Source organism: Hibiscus syriacus, unplaced genomic scaffold, assembly GCF_006381635.1.
Source record: "Hibiscus syriacus cultivar Baekdansim isolate YM2019G1 unplaced genomic scaffold, ASM638163v2 tig00111582_pilon, whole genome shotgun sequence".
Classification (NCBI taxonomy): Eukaryota; Viridiplantae; Streptophyta; class Magnoliopsida; order Malvales; family Malvaceae; genus Hibiscus; species Hibiscus syriacus.
The window spans coordinates 13,002,075-13,027,718 of NW_024063126.1; the positions used below are offsets into that span (position 1 = coordinate 13,002,075).

The 25,644-nt window shown below is 35.5% G+C and overlaps 2 protein-coding genes and 1 non-coding gene across 3 annotated transcripts; 2 read left to right on the forward strand and 1 right to left on the reverse strand.

Moving 5' to 3' along the window:
• Positions 1–828: 828 nt before the first annotated feature.
• LOC120165145 (histone H3-like centromeric protein HTR12) lies at positions 829–4,117 on the reverse strand. Its single transcript, XM_039174729.1, has 7 exons — positions 3,951–4,117; positions 3,803–3,864; positions 2,655–2,700; positions 2,447–2,565; positions 2,045–2,119; positions 1,577–1,652; positions 829–1,039 (listed from the first exon to the last, which is right to left on the reverse strand). Exons 1-7 carry the CDS (start codon positions 4,000–4,002, stop codon positions 984–986), a joined length of 486 nt encoding a protein of 161 aa, XP_039030660.1. The 5' UTR covers positions 4,003–4,117; the 3' UTR covers positions 829–983.
• Positions 4,118–6,764: 2,647 nt separating this feature from the next.
• LOC120165496 lies at positions 6,765–13,597 on the forward strand. The gene is given in 11 exon segments (XM_039174998.1): positions 6,765–7,465; positions 7,698–7,886; positions 8,110–8,202; positions 8,320–8,502; positions 8,580–8,682; positions 8,813–8,989; positions 10,373–10,917; positions 10,919–12,376; positions 12,681–12,829; positions 12,875–13,329; positions 13,443–13,597. Coding segments are annotated over 10 exon segments (3,543 nt in total). The 5' UTR covers positions 6,765–7,231; the 3' UTR covers positions 13,287–13,329; positions 13,443–13,597.
• Positions 13,598–24,673: 11,076 nt separating this feature from the next.
• Positions 24,674–24,746, forward strand: TRNAA-UGC. Its single transcript has one exon. It is a non-coding gene; the product is annotated as a tRNA-Ala (tRNA).
• Positions 24,747–25,644: the final 898 nt, after the last annotated feature.

The window sequence follows — 25,644 nt, forward strand, 5'->3', positions numbered from 1 at the left end:
GACTTGTGTACTCCGGCATGGGAGCTGCATTTCCAATGGATTTCTTGACGCAAAAACAGTGGCATATCGTCTTGCCAAGCTTGTCTCGACGGATCATTTCGACCTTGTTCAGTTTGCCTCCCCTCCGGTGGAAATTCGAGATCTCCTTGTTCAGTTTTTGACTGATGTCTAAGTTTCATTCTCAATTCAATTCAATTCAAAAAAAAATCTCAGCTTTCTTCTTCCTTGTGTTCCATATAATTGATTATATATTTTATAATATTTTTTTACAAAACATCATTAAATTCAGTTTGAAATTAAAAAATTATGTTTATAAAGTTGAATCTTATATAAAAATTGATTTTTTTTAAAAATTATGTTTACAACGAATATAAAGAAAATTGATTTTTAATAAAAATAAATTTATTAAAATTCAAATCCATCAGATCACTGAGGTACTTGGTGAAAATGGGTCTTCTACTAAGGCACTCTCTGAGGTGGCTAATATGTTCGTTAATCAAGCACTGCAAGCATCTAGGAACTAGAAATCCCCCTTTTCAAATATTCTTGCTCTCCTTTTACCTTCTATAGTTCAATCGACATCGTTGCAATTATAACATAAGCTGTAGATTTAAACACACACCATATCCGACATATTAGAATTCGAATAACATAAATGCATAGTAGAGCCTATTAAAATCCATCAAGCACATGAAAATTAAAATAAATGTGTTGCTTCTTACACCAGGAAGTATTTAAGGCCAACAATCAGCCTACTTTTAATTCTAATCCACATAGCTGTTAAGTATAGCTGAATTAAGACTCCAGTCTATTCAAAAGTTAATTATACAACTGCTACATACAAAAGAACAACTAAATTCCTATTTTGAGAATATCTGAATCCGATTTTTTTTCTTTTTCTTGTTTTTGTTTTGAGAAGATTTACGCTCTCGTACCATACAACATAAGAATCTTGACACTGGGTGTGATTAAAGTGCAAGATCTTACCATGGTTGCCCCATTCCACCGAGTCGTCGGGCCAACTGAATATCCTTCTTCACTGAGGCAAGAAAGGAAATGGAGTTAGTTTGCTCCTTCTGGGAATGGAACACATTATTTGTTAAACTCATTGTAAATGAATCTAAAAAACAAATATTTGTCTCTTTGAAACTGAGAAATCATGTTTTTCAATGAGCAGACAGTTTGAAACATGATTAGATGGTAACGAACGAATGGCAACAAGAAAGAGTTTCCGAACGAGTGGTTCCCGTCCATAAACTTCACTATGCTATAAATGCAGAATAAACTTCACTATGTTTCCACAATTTTTGAGAGATTCAACCATAGGCCGAGACCCAGGGCATCAGTCTGCTTACATGATCTCTAATTAATATAGAGAACAAACTTCGGCAAATCAAATACACAACATCCTAGCATCAGACTAAATAAAACCTGGAGTTGCTGCATAATGTTATTACGCCTACTTTTAGGTTGCTATAACCATTCTAAACTTAGAAAAACCCAGAAATGTAGGAGAAAATATCCCAATATAAACTAGTTCAAACAAAAACATCAGTTTCTCCATTCTTTAACTTACTCAGTGTAACACGCTTCGCATGAATTGCGCACAGCATTGCATCTCCAAACAATTGAATCAAATATTCTTCTGCTGCCTAGAAATGCATAAAAGGTCATACTCTTTGAAGTAGAAAGTAGCAAAAGCATGATACCACTAATTGCCTTGTTAAATGGCAACCAAACTACAGTTCATCACAATCATACAGTTAATTTACCAAATGGAAATTAGCATACTCGTACTATACTCAAATTCAACTCTACTTTTTGGATACATAAATATCTTTGTTAATGTTGGCAATCTAACCTTTGGCAGCATGACAATATGGAGACTAGGGAGCATGATATATAACAGACCCACCACATCTGGAATCAGATGCAAAAAAAAATATCTTGCACATTTGTGTGTGCATTATGTGCGAGTCTACATTTCTATTTATATTTGAAGGCTTATCATTTCCTTTATAAAAGGTAGGATAAGTTACCAAACCTCTTGAATTGCAACTAAAGCTTCAGCTTGCCAACGACCTATGTCTGGCGCAAATCGGTAGCTAATAGCTCTTACCTACAAAAATTCATATTGAACATCATTGCTTCCTGATTAGCCTCGTAAGAAAGGTAAAGCATAATGTACTGTCGAGACATTTTTTCCCCTTTGTATATGTCACAAGTGCAATATTAATGTCAGCTATTTGTGAAATTTCAGGGTCAAAGATAGAAATTTAATATGGTGCCTTTCTTCAAATTCAACTATAACTTGTACTGAGAATTAATAAATCTTACTTCAATCTCAAGCATTAATTATTAGTTGTAACAAGGCAGTAACTATACTGAATTGCATTCAACTAATAATGCAGTCAAGACAAAAAGCCAGTTTAGAGAGAGTGCTTACTTCTCTGATGAAGCTGGCAGCAGGGATGAGTCGATTCGTAGTCTTCTGGTATTTCCGAATCTCTTGAAGAGCCCTAGTTCCTGGTTTAAAACGATGAGGCTTCCTCGCTGTTCCTTGAGCTTCAAAAGAAAAAATAGAAAGTTCAGTATTTAATACAGCGTGCATTTTGTTACCTATAGAGGGCTATCATGTCTCAGAAAAAACTCACATGATGTGGCTTGTCCTCCAGTTTTATTTGTCCTTATATTGCTAGCCTTCAGAAACAGAAGGGGGGGGGAAGCAAATTCAACCTCAGATTTAAATCACAATTGAGATAAAGAAAAGCGGCAAAATTTAAGGGAAAACAAAGATAACAAAGAATAGATAAAAAATGGTACAGTTGGATGTTGGGAGGAGTGGAAAGTAGATCACCTTTCTCCTTATCTCTTTGTGCTTTGAGGGGTGATTTCAAATTTCATCCAATATCATTAAATTTAACTTAATCGCCTTTGTTTGGCTGAAGACCTCAAGGTCTTATGTAAAGTTACTATAGAGATTATGTTCTTTCTATTCAGATGATCCTTGGAGCTTTTAACAGAATCTCAGGGTTACTGTCAACAGTTCAAAAAATGAATTGTTTTTTCCCAATGATTAGTCAATTGAGGATATTTATGCTATTCAATTTTCTACTGATTAAAAATAGGTAACCTTATGGTATTGCTTGTTTGGACAAGGTTGAGTGATAAAGATTGTGATCCATTGATTAAGAAAATCACAAGCAAGAAGAGTCGGGCTGCCAAGAATCTTTCTTATGCTGACAGAATATGGCTTGGTTAATCCAACCAGTTTTATTTAGCATGGAAAATTTTATGATCTACGAATTTCATTCCACCTCATAACATTATCAAGAAGATTGTTCAGTTGAACAAAATATTTCTAATTAACTAAATGTAAATTGTTGTACGGATATAAATTGCATTCACATTTCTAGGATTTAGTTACAGGCAACGAAGCGTGACATAACTCGAACTGCGACCTATACTGAAATCTCTTGTTCGTTTCATTGTTTTCCTACTTCTGCAAGTTGTTTCCTTCTTTTCTTCGAAAATAAACACTAAATCTGAAAATTTTAGATTTGCTAAATATCTTGAGTTTTTCGAACTTTTGTTCGAGTCTTCATTTCTTTACTCTATTAAGCCACCAAATAGAGATGAAAAGCAACAACAAAAATTGACACTGAAGACTCTTCTACTATTGATTTTCCAGAAAACAATGCCAAAATACCAACCAACCCCTAATTCCCAGGCAATGAGAATAAGGAAAGGAAAATTATCAAACAAGAAAGCGAAAGAGAGAGAAAGAGAAAGACGAAGGTACCGAGTGGGTTCTGGGAGACGCCGTCGACGGTGAGGCCGCGGTGGCAGCTGCTTTTTCTGTGGCTAATTTTAGAACTAAAAGTTAGCAAAACCCTAAACCAAATTCGTCCGTTCAGAGAAATATACAACAAAAAAGGGAGAGGAAATACCAGATGGCTTTTGTTTTCGTTTCATAGAAGCGGCATGCTTGGTTCTCGCCATGGGAGGTCTGGCTATTAACACCTGAGTCTCGCAGCTGCGTCGATTTCTATTCGACAATTTTCAAGATTTATTTCCCGCTCTATCTAACTCCACATTTCTCTCGCATTTTGATCATTTGTTTGGTTTTTCATTTTGCTATTCGGTTTCTATTCGATTTAAATAAAAATCAAAAGATATTTGTTGACTTCATTATTAATATATTTTGAATGAAATAATTTTAAAATATAAGGATAAAATATAAAATATTTTGTTATTGTTGACTTTTATATCATGATATTTTAAATGAGATAATTTTAAATTTTAAAATACACATATTTAATGGGACGAATGAAATAAAAAAAAATCAAAGACGACAAGAAAAAGGGAACACCATATCCAAACATAAGAGAAATATAATACCTTTTGGTTGCTGACGATTCATAGCAACTTTTGATGATCTGAGCGATGAGGGAGAGTGTCAGAGCAATGAGAGCAGTATACTCGAAAATCAGCTTGATCTGACAACTATATATCTAGACAAAATATGAAGTTATTTAAGTTTTCCATTTCAGATACGTGAAAACTATTTTTTTTTATAGAATTTAAGTATAAATCCAAGTTTAGGTTGAAGAGAGGATTCGAAAAAAGCCTTTTAGGATTTTTATCATCGTCAATGGCGATCGGTCGATGATGGTGAATGATGGTGGGCAGTAGTGGTCTATCAATTTAGATGGCATTTTTTAAAATGAGAAAATATAAGATTTTAAAAACCTTTAAGTTTGGGCGTTGTGGGAATACCCTCACATTCCCACATATAAATTATTCCCAAATCTAATTTGTATCGATTTTAAATATACCTCTAAAGTTACTTTTTTTTAAGAGAACATTTAAGAACTTAATGGCTCTCATTTTCAAAATACATACATATCGAAAAATATTTTTGAACCTAAAATCATAATCTACAAAACATACTTATATTTTTTTATGAAAAAATTTAATGACGTGTAGACTCGAAGTTGGAAATCTATTTAGGGCTCATAGCTAGTTTTAAAATTTTGGAGGTCGGTGTACAATTTTATCAATGTATTAACTTATAAATTTAGAAATTTTAAAGGGACTAAAAAAAGGAAAATTTCTCATTTTGGGCCAAGATCACTTCACATTCCTGATGTCATCGCTAATGACGTGTCATTATTTTGTTCATTGTAAAAACAAACATATATTTTTCTCCATGTTCTCTCTTTAAAAGCTAAAACCTTAACTTTATTTAGTAGTATTGACCGCCATCTTTCTTCGAGATTTTCTCACCCGTCTTCTCTTGATTTCTCTTTTCCTTCATTTTCGTCGCTCTTTGTAATTACTTCCCATTTTGTCTTCTTCGTTTACCACAAGTCCTATTTTCTGATAAAAGGAGTTATTCCTTTCTCTTTCTACTATCAAAATAATTATTATTTGTTTTTATTTAGGTATTTGTTATATTCTCGATAAAGAAATAAAAAAATTAAATAATTAAAATTAATATATTTTCATATTTCTTTAGTTACATTCATAAAATCTAATTTTTTGAGAAACGAAGAGAGCTTTCATTTCTTAGATTAATTCGTATGTAGCTCACTTCTTCTTGGGTGTGAAGCAGTGTCAAACCAAAATATCCAACAAACATTAGTTCTCCTTGAAAAGTAGGTGATCCAGTTGCACCTTTCACTACGGCTACCTTATCACGACTTCACTTCAGTCACTAGTTTTGTCTTCGGCATCCCTTTCCTTGTGGTTAAGGTAATGATTTTGGGTATGACTAGCTCTCATAGTATGACGGCGATGTGTAAAAGGCCCGATAACTAATTCACCGTGGTATAGTTAATCGATGATAATTAGTGATTTTGGCTTCATACAAGCGAGTTGCAGCCTGTAATCCGAATTGTTGATGAATTTTTTTGAGTTAGCTCACCCTCGCGGGATTGCGACCTTTTCTCTCATCCATTGTAGCACGTGTGCCATCCAGGGCATAAAGGGCATGATGACTTGACATCATCTTGACCATCTTTCGCTTATCACATAGAGTCTATTTGAGGTTTTGAATTTAACAGTGACAACTAAACATGAGGGTTGTGCTTGTTGCGAGACTTGATCCAACACCTAACGGCATGAACTGACGATAGTCATGTACCACCTATGTCCACGATAACTTGTTTATCATATATGTATTTTTAATTTATTTTCTTAAACTTATGAGTTGTGATATTTGCTTCTGGTTTGTCGATTTTTTTAAACAATCGCTATGTAGAGAAGGAGATGAAGAATTTTACTCTTAATAAATATTAAACCCGTGATATAAAGGATATGTCAATTGAACTATCTTAACCATATGCTATAAAATTGTTGATGTTAAGGACCTTATTAATCGTTAATAGTCCGGTTTAACTTTATAACTCCAATAAATAAAATTTTAGGTTAAGAAAATATAATTACGAATATAGATTTAGAAAACGAGTTTAGATTTTATAAATAAGGTAAGTTATATAATATAACATTATGCTTATTTTTCATATTAAAAATGTATCTATTTATATTTATATACGGTAACTAATTTATAAATGATATGTGATTTCTTTTACAGACTCCATATCTAATATGAAGTCTAAATTCAAATAATTTTCTTCTTTGGTAAATAAATAATCTGTTTTTGGCAATTTATTAAATAAATAAGCTGTTTATATTAATTAATTTTTGTATTGTTGTAGCAGAAATTTTTATTTTAAATTGTGTTTTCTTCAGCTTCTGTTTGTGGCAGAGATTCTATCATCGTCTGTTTCATCTCAATTCAAATCCCCAATTTTTGAAAAGCAAAAACCCTTAACTGCACGAATTTCATCGGAAGGTCAACCATTTCAATAGTCTTCTTCTCCGATCGTTGCTTTTTTTCGCATTTGCTATTTCGTAAATTATTCACCTTTGTTGTATTTCTTCGATCGGGGGACAGTTCCCAATTCCCAGGATTGTTGTGGTTTCTGTTTTGTTTATTTGTATCTAGGGTTCTTACTTGATTAATAAAAAAATAATCAAAGTTTGATTTTTTCCGTTTTGAAGAAAAAAAATTCGTCGATTTCACCAGGAAGTCGTACATATTGAGAAACAGTCAATTTTCCCGGATTTTTTTTAATGTCAAATAGTTTTGAAATTTAATTCTTCGTTTTCGGTTGCGTTGTGGCGGTTGAGAGGGTTTTAGAAAGTTGTTGGTGGAGAGGATTGCATGGGAGAGCATGGATGGTGGAAGGCACTGGGCGGGTTATTACCGAACGGCGGCTTGTCACCGAATGAAGCCGGTTCGATGGATATGATATTTGACTCGGAGCGATGGACCATGGCTGAGGAAAGAACCGCCGAACTCATTGCCTGCATACAGCCCAATGCAGTCTCGGAAGGTCGCCGGAATGCTGTCGCCAACTATGTCCAGCGCCTCATCTCCAAATGCTTCCCTTGTCAGGTTGTATATAATGTCATTCCATTGTAAATTCATTTTTCTCAATGAATGCCGTTATTTGAAATTCATGGAAATAATCGAATGGATTCGTTCGATTAAAGTGCTAAAGGTTGGATGAAGTACATTCATTTAAGTTACGATATTTGCCTTTTGAATTTGGGTGGATGAGTAGATGGTATCGAGTTCATCTATCAGTTAGAGTATTAATTGTAGTTTGCTTGCTTTATGTTGGCAGGTCTTTACTTTTGGGTCTGTGCCCCTCAAGACATATTTACCAGATGGGGATATCGACTTGACCACTTTCAGTAAGGATCGAAATTTGAAGGATACATGGGTTCATCAGGTTCTTGATATGCTGCAAAATGAAGAAAAACACGAGAATGCTGAATTCCGAGTAAAAGAAGTTCAATACATTCAGGCCGAGGTAAACTTTTAATGAGATGCCTTTTCTTCGCATTGCCTATGGAGCCTTTCTCAAGAGTCTTGGCTTTTGTTTTTCTTCTTAGGATCTCTTGTTTACCATTCTGTCAACCTTTCAATATCCTTTCTTTCCCAGATATTTTCAATTAAAATTCACATTATTGTGCTGCTTACTTACAATAATTCATTTTGATAAAACTCTTTTCCTTATGCACATGCACTTTCAGGTGAAGATAATAAAGTGTCTTGTAGAAAACATTGTGGTAGACATTTCATTTAATCAGCTTGGTGGATTATGTACTCTTTGTTTCCTTGAAGAGGTTAGTGATGCAAAACCTGCCACTGCATGTGGCATATTCATTTCTGGAGTTTCTGGAATGATAGACCTTTTAGGAATTTGTGTAAGCTTTAACCTACCTTAATGTCCATGTCTATAGGTTGATCTTTTGATAAATCAGAACCATTTGTTCAAACATAGCATCATATTGATAAAGGCATGGTGTTATTATGAGAGCCGTATATTGGGTGCCCATCATGGACTTATCTCAACATATGCCCTGGAAACCTTAGTTCTTTACATATTCCATGTTTACAATAATTCCTTTTCTGGACCGCTTGAGGTGGCTATTTTTTCCTTTTTATTTTTATTTTTTTTTATTTTGTCTGCATATCTGTCTGATATCCTTTTCCTATGTAGGTCCTGTATCGTTTTCTTGAGTTCTTTAGCAAGTTTGATTGGGAAAAATTTTGTGTTAGCCTATGGGGTCCTGTTCCAATTCATTCACTTCCTGACATAACAGGTACTACAATTTCTGGGACATCTAGTACTAAACTTTGACCAAGAGTCTTCTACTTGCAGAATGTTTGCCTGTTCTGTAGTCTTAATTACATTGTTTAATTTTTTTTATTATATATATATTTTTTTGGCAGCTGAACCTCCTCGAACAGATGGTGGAGAGCTGTTACTTAGCAAATATTTTCTTGATACTTGTAATTCACGATATGCTGTTTTCCTAGAAAATCAGGACCAATCCTTTGTTTCCAAACATTTCAATGTAATTGATCCTTTGCGTCTAAGTAACAATCTTGGACGCAGTGTTAGTAAAGGTATTTACATCTATAACTTTGTAGTGATTAATCCTTGTACATTTTTTACGGTTCTCTTGATTTTTTTACTATTATCTTCAATTCTATGTTTCCAACACTATGTTCCATATATATTTCATAAGTTTCTATCCTCAGATAAATATTTCATATATTAAATGTCCTTTTTCCCCATCTGGTTTCTGTATGGTCCTACAGAGTTCTTTTGAAGGTAGATTACAATGAACTTTTTAAGAGGGTCACTTGATCGAGAACTTATGAAATTGAACTTAAGTCGGTAAAATGCAAGGTGAGGAGACTGTTAATGGGGGAAGGAAGTCGGTATAGTAGACTATGTTACATGGACTCATGAGTGATTGTTTTATATGAGCACGTGTTTGACATAGGCTCACTCACTTTTTTAAGAAGGATTTTCATATTTTGGAGATCATAGCCCCATGAGTTAATACTTTAGTGAAAATGAAGAGTGTTGGTAACATGCATAGCAAACAGTTTTTTTTTATAGAAAGTAGGCCTCATTAAAAACCCCCTTCAAACCCTCCATGTTATGAAAGTAACATGAAGGATGTAAGAAGGAGGAAAAGGGTGCCTAGAAACTTTTATTCATAAGAACAATATTACATAGGCAGAACAGACTCCTAAACCTTCAACTGAAGAACATAAGACTTAACTCAAAACACCTAACAATACAGGAAGATACATTCCTACGAATCACCACAATCAAATAAACCAAAAAATCACCCTATCCCATCTTTAGCTAGTTTTTCAGCTTCCCAGTTTGCCGCCCTCAAAATATGCCTAATAATAATATCCTTTCCTGCCAAAAGCGAAACTATATCCTTCACCAAGGATAGAAACAAAGGGGTGCATAAACCCGGATTCTGGATCCATTTCAGAGCATTAATTGAATCGGATTCCAGAATAAATCTGTTATTAGGAACCGAACCTAACTCATCCATAAGACAAAGCCCCCTCTTAATTGCCAACAACTCTGCCATGATAGGAGGACCACCCCTTACTGTTTCAGAGAACCACTGCAACATCACTCCTCTACTATCCCGAATCAGACCACCAATACCTCCTTTATCCCACCCCAAAACCATCGCTCCATCAACATTTAACTTTAAGAACCCATCCGGGGGAGATGCCTAGCAAACAGTTAGAATCCTAATTTTGTTTACATCTTCATAGTTTTGGCTCTTAACTGGAAATTGATATGATTAAGCATATCATGAATGAAAGGTGAATACTATAAATTCTACATGTACAACTATGTAAACCTTTTTGTCAGTTTTAATTCTTGAACTGTTTTGTTGATTTTCTGGTCTACTGTATGCAACTGCTAATTGGTTTTCTTGCGCATAAAATTAATTTTCTATTTTCCAGGTAATTTCTTTAGGATACGGAGTGCGTTTTCATTTGGAGCTAAAAAGTTGTCAAGATTACTTGATTGTCCTAAAGAGGACCTGTGTTATGAAGTAAATCAATTCTTTATGAATACATGGGAAAGGCATGGCTGCGGCCAACGTCCGGATGCACCAAGGAATGATTTGCGGCTGTTGAGATTTCTAAATTCGGACCCCACTCATGGATCTGAGAATTTCAGGAACAATTCAAGCACCAATGGAAACCATATTTCCTCAGGGCATGAAACTCAAGCTGAAGGAGTTCAAGTATCAAGTGGTGTTTCCTTACATAATGTCAACCATCCATTGGAAAGCACAATTACTGATGTCTCTACTGCTTTTGATGCAAAAAGCCAGAAGACCTATGGTAGCATGAGCAACTCAAAGACCTCTGATCAGGCTAGACGGAAAAGTAATTCTAATCAGTATATGCTTAATGATAGAGGTAAGAGAATTTTAAAGCAGAGATTTGGTGACTGGTGTTCAAGGAAGAAATCTTTTTGCAAGAACACGTTCCAGTCCTGAGCTTACTGAAACTTTTGGGCAAGTTACTTCTCAAGGAAGGCGGAACATGATGCTAGAGAGTGGGAAAGCCGAGGTCGGTTCAATACGATCAGGTAATAATGGGAGGAAGAACATGGAATCTGTTACGGTGGCAATCAATAACATTAAATCTTCACGTGATGATCCAATTGAGCCTACTAGCAGTAACTTTAGTTCTCAAGAAACTAATCCTGTAAAAGTGGAACATGAGTTATGGTGCGAACAGGAAAGAGGCTCTAATGGTGGTTTTGATCTTGATAATAGAAGTTTTGAAATGCTTCAGTCAGATGATAAGCAGTTTTCAACTTCAGCAGGCTCTAGGGTTGGCATCTCTGGTAGTTCTAGTAAAGCCCAACAGAAGTTTACTAAAGAAACTCAAGTATCAAGAGAAGATCGTTTAGATGTTTGCCAATATCAAGATAATAGAGCTAGTGATGTTTGCTTAGATGAAAAAATTGCAAGTTCTGGATCCATGCCTGCTTCACATACTAGTTCAATTAGAAGTAAAACCTCATTAGAAAGTTCTTGGGAAGGCTCATCAGCAAGGGTCTCTCAGCCTGCTAGGGAGGAGCAAGATAGGAAAACAGCTGCTTCTGTCCTTCCTTCTGCTGCATGTGGGGATGGTAAGAGTGTATCTGAACACTCCTCACAGGTAGATGATGATGACAATTTGCCATCAATAGTGGGCACTGAAATGGTTGAACGAACTATTGGATCTCAATTGGGTGGTTTGTTGCGTGTTCAAAAGAAACAAATGCCTGGATTTGAGGAAGCTCAGATGAATGGATCAGATCCACTGATACCTAGTGCTCCATTCCTCTTAGGTCCAGATTCAGGCCAAATAACAGTGGATAATTCCGGAGCTCCCCCCTTGGTCTTCACGATAGCAGGGCCACCAGTTCCATTTTTGTTTTGTCCTGTGTACAACATTCCAGAAGAAACAGGAACTCCAGATGCATCAACAAGCCCTTTTTGTTGGGATGACGATTTGGATAACAATGATTCTGGTAAAAAATTTGAATCATCTGAGATACTTGATCAGTCTGAGGTGTTAAGTACATCTAGTTTTATGAGAGAGGTTTCATCTCTTGAGCCATCAGAGCATAAGTCTGACATTCTTGACGGTGACATTGCTAAGCATTGGCAAAATTTGCAGTACGGACGGTTTTGCCAAAATTTTAGAAATCCTCCAAATTTGATTTATCCTTCACCCATTGTGGTGCCACCGGTCTATTTACAAGGTCATTTCCCATGGGATGGTCCCGGGAGACTTCTTCCTTCCAACATGAATCTCTTTTCTCAACTTACAAGTTATGGGCATCGCATTCTTCCTGTTACTCCCCTCCAATCTGTTTCGAACAGACCTGCCAATGTATTTCCAAGGTATGTTGATGGAATGCCAAGATATCGCAGTGGTACGGGGACATTCCTGCCAAACCCTGTAAGTTACTTATGACAATCTGTTATGAGCCTTTATTACTTTAAATACCTGCCCCGAGGCATGCTTTGAGAGTAAGGTTGGTTACGTAGTCCTGTTTTTCCCATTCCCCATTAATTGGGTATGCACAATCATAGTGAACAATCATTTGAAATGCAGTGTTATTGGTCATAAGATACGACTACATTGGTCTGTTTCATCATTATTTTTAAGTGATCCTAATATTGTTTTGTTCCCAGTTCCTTGTCATTCAACCTCGAGAACTTAGTCTTCAATAACTTTGTATATGAATTTTTCTCTACTTCAGAGATTCCCGATGAGAGAACGCTATTCTGCAAACACAAGGAGGGGGAAATATAATTATGACAAAAATGGCCACCTTGGTGATAAAGAAGGGAACTGGAATGCTAATACCAAGTTGCGGACTGCTGGGCACAGCCATGGTCGCAACCAAAATGAAAAGTCAAGGTTCACATTTGACCATGTTGCAGCTGTTGCCGGTGAGAGCAGAGCTGAGCGGTCTTGGGGATCAGATAGACATGATTCATTTACTTTGTACCAGTCTCGGAATGGACAAGTCCGCTCAAACTCTTCACAAAGTAGTTCTGCCAGCATGCCATATGGCATGTACCCACTACGAGCCATGAACTCGAATGGGGTGTCATCTAATGGACCTAGTACCACTCCATCTGTTGTCATGATGTATCCATATGATCATAATTCTAGTTATGATAACCCTGCTGAGCAACTCGAATTTGGCTCTCTTGGGGGTTTCTCTGGCATGAATGAAGTGTCACAGCTAAGTGATGGAAGTAGCTCAACTGGAGTGTATGATGAGCAAAGGTTTTATGGTACTACTGCGCAACAGTCGCCACCAGACCAGCCTTCTTCGCCTATCTCCAAAGTTGGCTAAACCAATCGGCTTGAAAACTTCTCTGCATCTATAGTATGCTAATGTCGGACTGCCTGCCTTAAATACTCTGATTTTATTCTTCCATTTGTTTCGATCCGATTGTTTTCTAATGCTCCCATTTATTATCTTAACGGGGTATTTTGATCTCATTGCCAGATCCATGTCCTAGAAGAGTCACAATCGAGAGGTGAGGATTCCCGAGCCCTTGCTTTTCCATATGATGAGGGAAGAAATGATGGTGGCGATAAGAATAATGAGAAAACCTCCCCTTATCAGGTTTTTGTTCTCATCTCATTCATTAAAGCAAGAAGTGGGTTTTCTGAATCAGTGATTCTTACTGAATTTTCTCACAAGGTTCTGTCATCCATGCTTCTTGTCTTGTGCTTGTTTGTACACTATGACTGTCGAAAACCATTTTCGGAAGTGCTCGATTTTTCGAGGATAGTGGCAGAGTAACGACGAAAGGAATGCAGGATTCAGAACAGTTGATAGTGCTTAAATTTAGGGTTCTACACATTGTAACTAAAATAGGGTCTCTTTAGTAGTAACTCAGTTCTATCTATCATTTTATAAACCCTAGTGATTAGGATTTATTTCCAACATTGTAATAGGGTTTTTTTAATACCTTTTTGGTTTCATAACTAGCTCTCAATTTTGTTAAACTTTCTTGTTGAAAGTTACCATTGTATTAATAACAATTACATGGTTAAAAAAAGAGTTGATAAGAGAAATAGAAACTAGATGGTTCTTGCCTCTTTTCAATATTAAAAATGAGTTTTTTACTTCATTTAATTAGAACATACCATACTACGTAACGAGAAATTAAAATAATATTTATGTTAATTTTATAATTTATTTAAAGTTTTTTTTATAGAAGCTGTTAATTTTATTAAAACTAAAAAATATATAAATTAGTTTGCAAATACAATCATAAATTAAACATATAATAATAATATTTTCTTATAATCATTAATATTAGAAAACTAGTCACCTAAGATCACATAAAGACCATACAATAATTTTTTTTTTAAATTTAACCAAATAAATTTGAACAAAAAGTGATACGAATAGATCTGGTTGTATCGACGAATAGATCTGGTTGTATCGACAAATAAATCACAAGAGAGGATTAAACTATTGAAAGACAATCAACAAACGGCAAATCAGAGTCGAGTGATGTGAAAAACTATTAATAAAATAAATTATAATCTTGAAAAATATTAATAAAATAAGTTATAATATCATATTTTTTAACTGTCAATAAAATAAATTATAATCTTAAAAATATTAATAAAATAAGTTATAATATCATATTTTTTTAACTGTCGAATGATCAAAATAAAAATAACTCAATAATTAATGATTAAATTAAGTGTTGTTTTCAATAATTTAATAATTTTAACTTCAAACGAATTTGTCTTTTTTTAATATAATAAATGAATTGTTGATAATTAATTATTTATTAACTTTATATAATTCATTAATCACTACATTGGTTAACGGCTTTCGACAGTCATTTTCTTTCCCAAATCATGCATTTTAATTTAGGGTAAAGTCCATTTCAAAAAGAAAAAAAATAGGCTAAAGCATACGTTGGATTATATGATATTGCTTTATTGAGTCTTTCGACTACTAAAAGCTATAAAATGATCTCCGACTATAAAGCGTTATTTTGTTGAGTCCCTCGACTATTAAAAGTTACAAAATGCTGATAGAGATATAATAGTCGTTTAAGATTATGAGATTAGATTTTATTACATCTTAGTCAACAGTTTAACGTTCAGCTCATAATGACATCAATTGTTTGGACGAGTTTGGAACATAATGAAATCATTTTATAACTTTTAATAGTCGAGGGACTCAACAAAACAACACCCTATAGATGAAAGACTATTTTATAACTTTTAATAGTCGAGGGACTCAACAAAATAACATCTTATAGTCGATGTACCATTTATTTACTTTTACCTTGTAATTTACAACCAGAAATTTCAATACTCAATAAGTTTCTACTTATTGAAACAAATATCAGTGCAAAGCATCTCTCTTACCATCTCTGAAGTCCTAAGCGCTTGAATTTCAGCTTCATTCGGGAATCTTCGTTTGTTGGTAATGTTCAATCCCACATAGTATTGGAAACACTATCGGGAATGGGTATTTATGGTTTGGAATTCCCACTTCCTTGTTGAGTGAAAGAGAACAAGGGGGACTCTCGCGTATTGTCGCCGCTGCCGTCCGTCTCGTGGTCGTGGTCGTGGTAATACGTGTCTTCGACACGTCCGCGCGGATACTATCATTTTAGAGAAAATTCTTGAGGAATTTCTCTTTGAAAGAAACAAATGGAAAAATGTGAAAGATTTCAACTGATATTTATAGGCTGCTGAGGACTGTTTAATTTCAAATGATAACAGCTGGTTTATGAGAGTTATCAGAAATTAAACAACTTTTCCTAAATTAAATCAAAAACATTAAGATGTATCTGGACTGATTTCCAGCTTTGTACAGAGAGACAAGTTGTTAATATCATGAGTTATAGGAGTTATTTGATTTAATTCCAGGGGTTACATGATATAATTTCGGGAGTTATAACAGCTAAATAATGATGCAATGAACCTGGACTATTTTTGAGTCAAGTTCATCTAGACGTTTCAGCTGTTACAAAAGAATAGATTTAATCCTGAAATTTTATGGTCGATTTTAACCCTATTTATAGCCTATAAATAGAGGTCTATATTCAGCTTCTCAACTCACTCTCAACATTCAGAATTCACTCTCCAAGTGTTTTTCTGTAAATATTCTCTATGTGTGCTTTCCGATAAGAAGAGCAATACCACCGGCAGTCCACTCGATTTCAGGTGTACGGAATTCGGAGCGACCGTGTTAACCTCGGGGGACGGTCCGCCTACTGCAGCGATTACACACATCGGGACGAATTGTTTCTAAGGCAGTGGTTATACCACGACACGATTTACGAATATGTTTCTTTTAATACTGTTTATATTTCCAGTCAGTACTAACAGTGTAGTTTTGCAGTTCATATATCCAACAATTTAGAAATGAATTCTATATACTGCAATCATGTCAACACCTTTGAGAAAACTGATAACGATCTTTCCAAGCTCGATGCACTTGATGGAAATAATTATAGAAGGTGGTCCCAAAGAATCCTGATATTCTTCGAGCAACTTGATCTTGACTACGTCCTGCTCAAGCCACCACCTACCATGCCGTCAACCCCAGCTACCGGTAATGATGCTGATGCGATCCTCAATGATGATGCCTTAACAACTGTCGCTGCTGCACTCGCTACCTACGAGAAGTACGAGAAATACAACAAAACGGTGCGAGGACATCTGCTAAGTCACATGTCAAATAAATTATTTGATATGTTCCTTAGAGAAAGGAGTGCCAAGACAATATGGGATACTCTCGATAAAAAGTATGGTGCGTACGATGCTGGAATCAAGAAGTACGTTGTCGGCGAATGGCTCAAATTCCAGATGACTGATGACAAGACGATAATGGATCAAGTCCATGACTATGAGAACCTAGTCGCTGACATCATCGCTGAAGGGATGCAAATGTGCGAGGTACTGCAAGCCAATGTTCTCATTGAGAAGCTGCCCAAGTCCTGGTCCGACTACCGCAACTCTCTTAAGTATAAGAAGAGAGAAATTTCGCTTGAAGAGCTCGTGGGCCATATGAAGATCGAAGAAGCCAACCGTTTAAAAGATAAGCTTACTAATTCTATGAGTAATTTATCTTTTAGAGCTAACTTGGTAGAGTCTAAATTTAAGAAGATCATGAAACGTGGGAATCAAGACAAGAAGACGAAACCTTAGAAGGCTACCAACTTCAAGAAGTCAGGAAAGGCCAAACCTGAAGGAAAGACGCTCAAGTGTTATGTTTGCGGTTTATCCGGCCACAAAGCTTACCAATGCAACACCGTTCAGACCGCCATAATGACAACAAGCCACAGATACACGTTGTAGAAGAAGAAGATGATCATTGATGCGGTGGTCTCAGAAGTCAATCTGGTGGAAAACAGTTCAGAATGGGTTGTTGACACTGGAGCTTCAAAGCATTTCTGCGCAAGGAAGGAGTTTTTCACCGAATTCGATGATGGGAACGTAGGTGAACGTGTTTACATGGGGAACTCTAGCAGCTCTGAAGTGCTAGGCAAAGGCAAAATTTTACTCAAGGTGACCTCTGGTAAAACTCTGGCTTTAAATAATGTTTTGTATGTACCTGCCTTGCGTAGAAATTTGATAAGTGGTGGGCTTCTGAATAAGGCAGGCATTAAGTTAGTTTTTGAGGTAGATAAACTTGTACTTTCCCGAAATGGTGATTATGTTGGGAAAGGGTTTTTAAGCAATGGTTTATTTGTCATAGAAACTCAATTTAATGAAAATAAAGCTACCACTTCTGCTTATATTGTTGAATCCATTGATATGTGGCATGCTAGATTAGGACACGTGAATATTCATGCTTTAAAGAAATTGATAAATATGAATGTTATGCCTAAACTAGACACAACTAGCTTTAACAAATGTGAAATTTGTGTAGAAGCTAAGCATACTAGACCTCACTTTAAGATTGTTTCTAATAGAAAGACTGAGCTGTTAGAACTTATTCATACTGATCTAGCATATTTTAGAAACACTGAAAGTAAAGGAGGAAAACACTACTACATAACTTTTGTAGATGATTATTCAAGATATACAAAAGTTTATCTCCTAAGAACTCAAGATGAAGCTGAAAACTTCTTTCTTATTTATAAGGCAGAAGTTGAAAATCAGTTAGATAGGAGAATCAAACGGGTTAGATCTGATGGAGGTGGTGAATATGGATCTAATTTCTTAAAAGATATTTGTGAAAAGAATGGCATAATTCATGAAACTTCAGCCCCTATTTTCCTCAACATAATGGTATAGCCGAAAGGAAAATAGAACTTTAAAAGAGATGATGAATTATTTACTAATAAGTTCAGGGTTATCTGATAACATGTGGGGGGAAATTATTATATTGTCAACTCATATCTTGAACCAAGTTCCTCATAAGAAATTAGATTCTACCCCATATGAATTGTGGAAAGGATACGCTCATAATTTACAATACCTGAAAGTGTGGGGGTGTCTGGCTAAAGTGGGTTTGCCAGACTTTAAGAAGTCCACCATCGGACCTAAAACCGTTGATGCAGTGTTTATAGGGTATGGTATGAATAGTGTTGCATACAGATTCATACTTTTACAAGATTATTCTATTTGTGAGTCAAGGGATGCTATTTTCTTTGAAAATATTTTTCCTTTAAAGGAACCGAGAATAAATATTGAAATACAAATAGAATATATTCCATCAACTTCTTCTAGTAATCCTGCTAGGTCTTCTGAACAAATTGATTTTGAGCCTAGAAGAAGTAAAAGGCAAAGAGTTGAAACCTCTTTTGGACCAGACTTTATTACTTCCTTTATTTCTGAGATAAATGATTTAGAATCCATTTCAAATCCTATAGCTCAAATTTTTCTGTTAGATGAGGATCCTAAAACTTTTGAATAAGCTATAAGATCTATCGATGCTAGTTTTTGAAAAAACGCTGTTAATGATGAACTAGAATCGATAATGTCTAATCATACTTGGGAATTAGTTGACTTGCCTAAGGGATTCAAACCAATCTCCAACAAATGGGTCTTCCGGAAGAAACTAAGGCCAGATGGTTCGATTCAGCGGTACAAGGCAAGGTTAGTCGTCAAAGGGTTTACTCAAAGGTTTGGTTTATACTACTTTGATACATACTCTCCCGTTAATAAAATCTCAACGATTCCTGCATTATTTGCACTAGCCTCTATTCATAAGTTGCAGGTACATCAAATGGATGTTAAGACTGCTTTCTTGAATGGAGATCTAGATGAGGAGATTTACATGGAGCAACCACTAGGTTTTGAAGCACCTGGTATGGAAGACAAAGTCTGTAGACTCAAAAAGTCGCTCTATGGACTTAAGCAGACTTCTAAACAATGGTATGAGAAATTTCATAAAACTATTCTTAGTTTTGGTTTTGTTATGAATGGTTCGGATGCTTGTGTGTATTCGATGATGTTTGACACTGAATGTGTTATCATAAGCCTTTATGTTGATGACATGTTGATTTTCAGTTCTAACATTGAGTCCATTAACAAAGTTAAAAATTTATTGTCCACTAAGTTTGAGATGACGGATTTGGGAGAAGTAAATGTAATCTTAGGAGTCAAAGTTACCAAAACTGAGAAGGGATTTTCTTTATGTCAAGCACATTATATAGAGAAAGTGCTAAAGAATTTTGACATTTTTGATGTCATCCCTATTCGAACTCTTTATGACCCTAGCATACATCTAGTTAAGAATAAAGGAAGTAGCGTTTCTCAAACTGAATATGCTAAATTAATCGGAAGCTTAATGTTCTTAATGAACTATACTCGGCCTAATATTGCTTATGTTGTGAGTAGACTGAGTAGATATACTCATAATCTGAATGGTGAACACTGGATTGCTCTTAAACGCTTACTGAAGTATCTTAAGGGTACTTTGGATTGGAAACTTGAGTTCGTTGGCTTTCCTGCGGTACTGGAAGGATATTGTGATGCCAATTGGGTTTCTGATAATGATGAGGTAAGCTCTACAAGCGGGTATGTTTTTACTTTGGGTGGAGCAGCAATCTCGTGGAAATCATCAAAACAGACTTGTATTGCTCGTTCTACCATGGAGTCAGAGTTTATAGCTCTTGACCTAGCTGGGCAAGAGGCCGAGTGGCTCAGAAGCTTGTTAGCATATATTCCGTTGTGGGGAAGACCGACTCCTCCGGTTTCATTATTGTGTGATTCACAAGCTGCGATATGTGTGGCTAAGAACCAAGCTTACAATGGTAAGAAAAGACACATTCCCATAAGACATGAATTTGTTAGACACTTAATAAAGAATGGAGTGCTCTCTTTAAAGTATGTGAAGTCGGAAAGGAATCTAGCAGATCCACTTACCAAAGGGTTAAGTCGGAAGCTGGTCCTAGATTCTTCGAGGGGGATGGGTCTAAAGCCCATTGGTTGAGGAATTCATGGTGGATACCTAACTTAGTTATCTAAGTTCCATGTGGTCAAACGAAACCATGGAAAGACTCATAGTGCACATTCCTACTGCCTATCCCTATGACGAATAATGTGCATGCCCAAGATGAGCTTAAGTGCTCTTAATAAATTCATAGCCCAGACTTTGAGTGGTCTTAGTGAGAAAGACTTGATGAATTTACCGATTTTGGATTAATATCTATTCTTAATAAGTTCATAACCCAGAGTGAGTGGGTAGGAAATGATGAACTTACCGACAGAAAGGTTGAGTTTGTTAAACTCTTAATAAATTCAAATCCAAGTATTTGGATGGTTCTAGTGAGAAGGACTTATTGAATTTACCGATAAATGAGGTTGAATATTTATTCTTAATGACTTTTTAGCCCAGAGTTTGGGTGGTTCATTTATAATGAACTTGAAGAAAGTCACCATACCCTTTGTGAGGTTGAGCTATTATAAAAGCTCTTAATTATTTCATATCCCTTTTAAGGGTGGTTTATGTTGAGATAAACTTGATGAAATAACCTATGTAAGTGAGAAGGGTTAGCCGCCTTCTATGAAAAAATGTTGGGCCATTTTCTAGCACACTTACTAGAATCCTGAGGTAAGATGGCCAAATATATACTTTTGTATATATATCTTACACATCGAGGACTCAGGTGGATGAAGGGGTTAGTTGTGTATTATGAGTTTACCCCCATCTTAGAAAGTTCCAGACTAGTTTCACTTATCTAAGAGAAGGATTGCTCATCATCAATATATACTAGTTCCAGATACATTCACTAGTGCTTAAGCAACTAATCTCGTTATTGCTCTTCTGGAAAGTTTGTTTTCGAGTTTCAGAAGAATTCTTTCGCATTAGTGGGGGAATGTTGGTAATGCTCAATCCCACATAGTATTGGAAACACTATTGGGAATGGGTATTTATGATTTGGAATTCTCACTTCCTTGTTGAGTGAAAGAGAACAAGGGAGACTCTCGCGCACCGCCGTCGCCGCCGCCGTCCGTCTTGGCTCGGCATGGCACGGCTCGGCTCAGCTTAGCTCGGCTCGTGGTCGTGGTCGTGGTAATATGTGTCTTCGACACGTCCGCGCGGATACTATATTTTTAGAGAAAATTCTTGAGGAATTTCTCTTTGAAAGAAACAAATGAAAAAATGTGAAAGATTCCAACTGATATTTATAGCTGCTGAGGACTGTTTAATTTTAAATGATAACAGCTGGTTTATGAGAGTTATCAGAAATTAAACAGCTTTTCCTAAATTAAATCAAAACGTTAAGATGTATCTGGACTGATTTACAGCTTTGTACAGAGGAGACTAGCTGTTAATATCAGGAGTTACAGGAGTTATTTGATTTAATTTCAGGGTTACATGATATAATTTCGGGAGTTATAATAGCTAAATAATGATGCAATGAACCTAGACTATTTTTGAGTCAGGTTCATCTAGACGTTTCAGCTGTTACAAAAGAAGAGATTTAATCCTGAAATTTTATGGACGATTTTAACATATTTCTAGCCTATAAATAGAGGGCTATATTCAGCTTCTCAACTCACTCTCAACATTCAGAATTCACTCTCCAAGTGTTTTTCTGTAAATATTCTCTCTGTGTGCTTTCCGATAAGAAGAGCAATACCACCGGCAGTCCACTCCGATTTCGGGTGTACGAAATTCGGAGCGACCGTGTTAACCTCGGGGTCAGTCCGCCTACTGCAGCGATTACACACATCGGGGCGAATTCGTTTCTAGGCAGTGGTTATACCACGACACGGTTTACGAATCTATTCCTTTTAATTACTGTTTATATTTCAAGTCAGTACTAACGGTGTAATTTTACAGTTCATATATCTAACACCGTTCAGTCCAACTTACCATTGAAGAATCTCTTCTGATTTCTGAACTTGGTTTCTGTTCGGTACGGTAGAATTTCCAATGCTTTTTCAGTTTCGCTAGCTTTTCTTAAGTTTGAATCTCTATATTCGCCGAAGTAAAATGGTTTAATATTTCAGTTTAATTTTGGTTTTTAAGGAGATTTTAACCGGACCTTCGTTTATTTCTTTCTTTCTTTCCTTTTTACCGAAAATCTAAATATAAAGTTGTGGTTCACTTGTTTCTTGTAGCTGATGGCAGTCTTCGTTTAATTTTCTCCAGTTGACTGTCGTTTTGCTGAATGGGGAACGTATGCTTGGAAATTGAAAAGCTGGAATTGTTTCTAGAAAAAAGAAAATGAAGAATAAAGAATGCGCGGGTTATGAGTGTTGCAAATTTTGTGTAATTATTTTTAGATGTGTTGGATTTCAAAGGTATTTTATATGTTAATGATTGCTTGCTCTTTGTTTGCTTCAAGAAACAATGGCCGCAAAGTAGAGTATTTCAATGTCACAAAAACCAACCTACTGCAATGATATCTTTGAATTTGTCATCTTACACATGAATCAAGTACATTTCTTGTTCAAACTCGGTTTTTCTCTTTACTCTTCTTGTTTATTACTATGGCAGAAACCGGAAGAGGAAAATACCGATTTTTTTGAGGATTTATGTCGTACCATCTGTGACATAGATGATACCCTACATCAGTTGCATCTGTTTCAGGGATGGGAGCAGACACTTCTGCGCTTGGTTCAGCCTTCACAACAGACGTCGCAAGCTCAAGTAGGGTTGCAGCTAGAGGTGTAGACGGATCATTCGAATCTGATTTAGGTTGAGTTATTTCGGGTCAAAATTACATTCAGTTTAATTTCGTTTGGTTCAGATTTGGTTTTGGTGTATGATAAATTGGGTCAAATTGAGTATTGGATCGGTTGATTTTCGAATCGGGTCAATGTCGGATCGTTTGAATTTTTTGTTCGGGTCAACCTTTAGTTTGGGTCCATTCATGTTGAATTGAGGAGTCTAATCGAATATATATATATATATATATATAATTATTGATATTTTATTGTAAAAAAATATGTTTTTTTCAACCTATATATTTATTTCCGACTTTATTGACTCAGAAATTTAACAGAAATTTGAGTTTTTGATCAATGCAATGATACAAGATACAACTACCAAAGATAGCAAATAATTCCATGTTAACGTTTTGGGATAAAAACATTACTTTCGTGACGAGAGCCCAAACACAGATGGGATTCACATCGGGAGACCAGATAGGGTTAATGTTATTAACTCAGAGATAAAAACTGGTGATGATTGTGTTTCGATTGGGGATGGTTCTAAAAATGTTGTCGTCAAGGGAGTAACTTGTGGACCAAGACGTGAAATCAATATCGGCAATCCTGAGCTATATAAAAATGAAGAACCAGTTAACGGAATAAAAGTCTTGAACCGCACCATTAGTGGTACTTTGAACAGTGTTAGAATCAAGACTTGGTCCAACTCTTACCCTGACATTGCAACGAATATGTTTTTAGGATATCATCCTGAAAAATGTCTGCAACCCTATTATAACTGACCAAAAATATTGCCCACATAATAAATGCATTTTGAAGGTATGTGCATACTAATCAAAATCCTAATGTAGTGAAAATAGTTATCAACAATGTAATCGTTATTTTGTACTACTTCTAAACTTCATAATCACGAGAGTAATATGTTTAGTAGAACTCTATGACGCTTTGTAACTTTTATTTTTTCGTAACGTAGTCGTGTTCTACGCATATTTGGACATAGGTATGGAGTTACGACGCTCGAAATCAACTAACTTTAACTGACATCAAATACGATCCGATGAGAGCTTTCGTTCGAGTATCTCATCATTGTAAAATAGAATTCGATCAATAAGAACAATCGACATCTATTCCGGTAGGCATTTGGCATCCTTAGCAAACTTGAACCTTTGAGGCAGTGTAGTCGATCAAATAGATATTAAATAAACAGGAAAGTAGCCATGTTCCTCATAGTTACGGGGTTTAACTTCTGATTTAACATTTTATCAATAGATCACATGATTATCAAAAATACGAGATTAGTTTGTTCTTAAATTTTTTGCTTTCTATACAACGAAGAAATTATAATTGAAATACTTTCCTTGTAGATATCCATTAAGCTTTCGTTCTAATCTATTAGTAACGTATTAAAATTTTAAATACATCGTTTATATTTAAATAAAATCTTAACATAAATTACTTTTTAATTGAGACGCGTTTGTTTGATACAAATCACCTGATAAAGATTCATTTGGTTACGATACACGAAGAAAAAAAATATTGGCAGGCAGAAATGCTTTCAAGTGTAAGTTTTGTTATATATGTAAGGAATAATACAATATTCATAAAATTATGAAAGCAATTGGGGATGTAGCTCAAATGGTAGAGCGCTCGCTTTGCATGCGAGAGGCACGGGGTTCGATCCCCCGCATCTCCATCATTTTCAATTTCCTCTTTTCATGTTTTCTGTTCCCATATTTGGGCATAATCAATCATTTACATAGAGTTTCAAAACAGTAATAAATCAAAACCATTTTTGTTTCTTCAACGCAAATTGGTTTAGAAATTTAAAAGTTTGATGAAGTTGTTGAATTTTTCACAATATGCAAGCTGCCATCCACACTCTCTTACCAATCTCTGCCATTATCTTACAATACACTGTTTTACATCATCTCCAAACATGTAATACGACGATATACAACACAGTGAAAGTACAAGTGTTCCGGTTTCATAAAATTCTCAAACAAGCAGATATTGTTTACGAGTAGGGGTTTTGATGTACGTGAAGGATCCACTAAGGCCGAGGATGGGTTCCTTACTTCCTTAAATCTGAATTTTCTTCGGATAATCATTTAATTTATTAGTTGTGTCTATCTTAAAATTTTATTTGTGTCCATCTCATATAAAATTAGGTTAAACGCTCATACTCCTACATACGCAGTGCTCAAACCCAAGATCTCAAGAGTAGGGATGGAGCCAAAATTCTAATTCAAGGGAAGTAAGGTATAACTAACAATAGAAAATGGGGAGAGGCAAAATAAAAAAGAAATCAAAATAAATTGAAGATCTAAATACATGTTTAACTATATATATTTTTAATAATAAAAAATTAGGGGGCAGTGGCCCCAACCTTACATGTATCTCCGTCTTAATCAATGAATAATAGCAAATCTCTTAACTACTAAAGTTACTTGATTTATGTAATTATGTGAGTTGTTGAGTGTGAATATTTTTATCAATAATGACTAACCTCTCATTCTCTCAAACTTTTGCAACAAATTTGTGAGGATTGAGATATTCGATCGATTTAGATTTTGCATGAAGAAATGTTTGGT

Coding starts and splice junctions, on each gene's coding strand:
- LOC120165145 (XM_039174729.1), bottom strand. CDS start 4,002: ATGGCGAGAACCAAGCATGCCGCTTCTATGAAACGAAAACAAAAGCCA. Junction 2,701..3,802: donor CGTCTCCCAGAACCCACTCG/GTACCTTCGTCT, acceptor CTGTTTCTGAAG/GCTAGCAATATAAGGACAAA. Junction 1,040..1,576: donor TGCGAAGCGTGTTACACTGA/GTAAGTTAAAGA, acceptor TTCTTGCCTCAG/TGAAGAAGGATATTCAGTTG.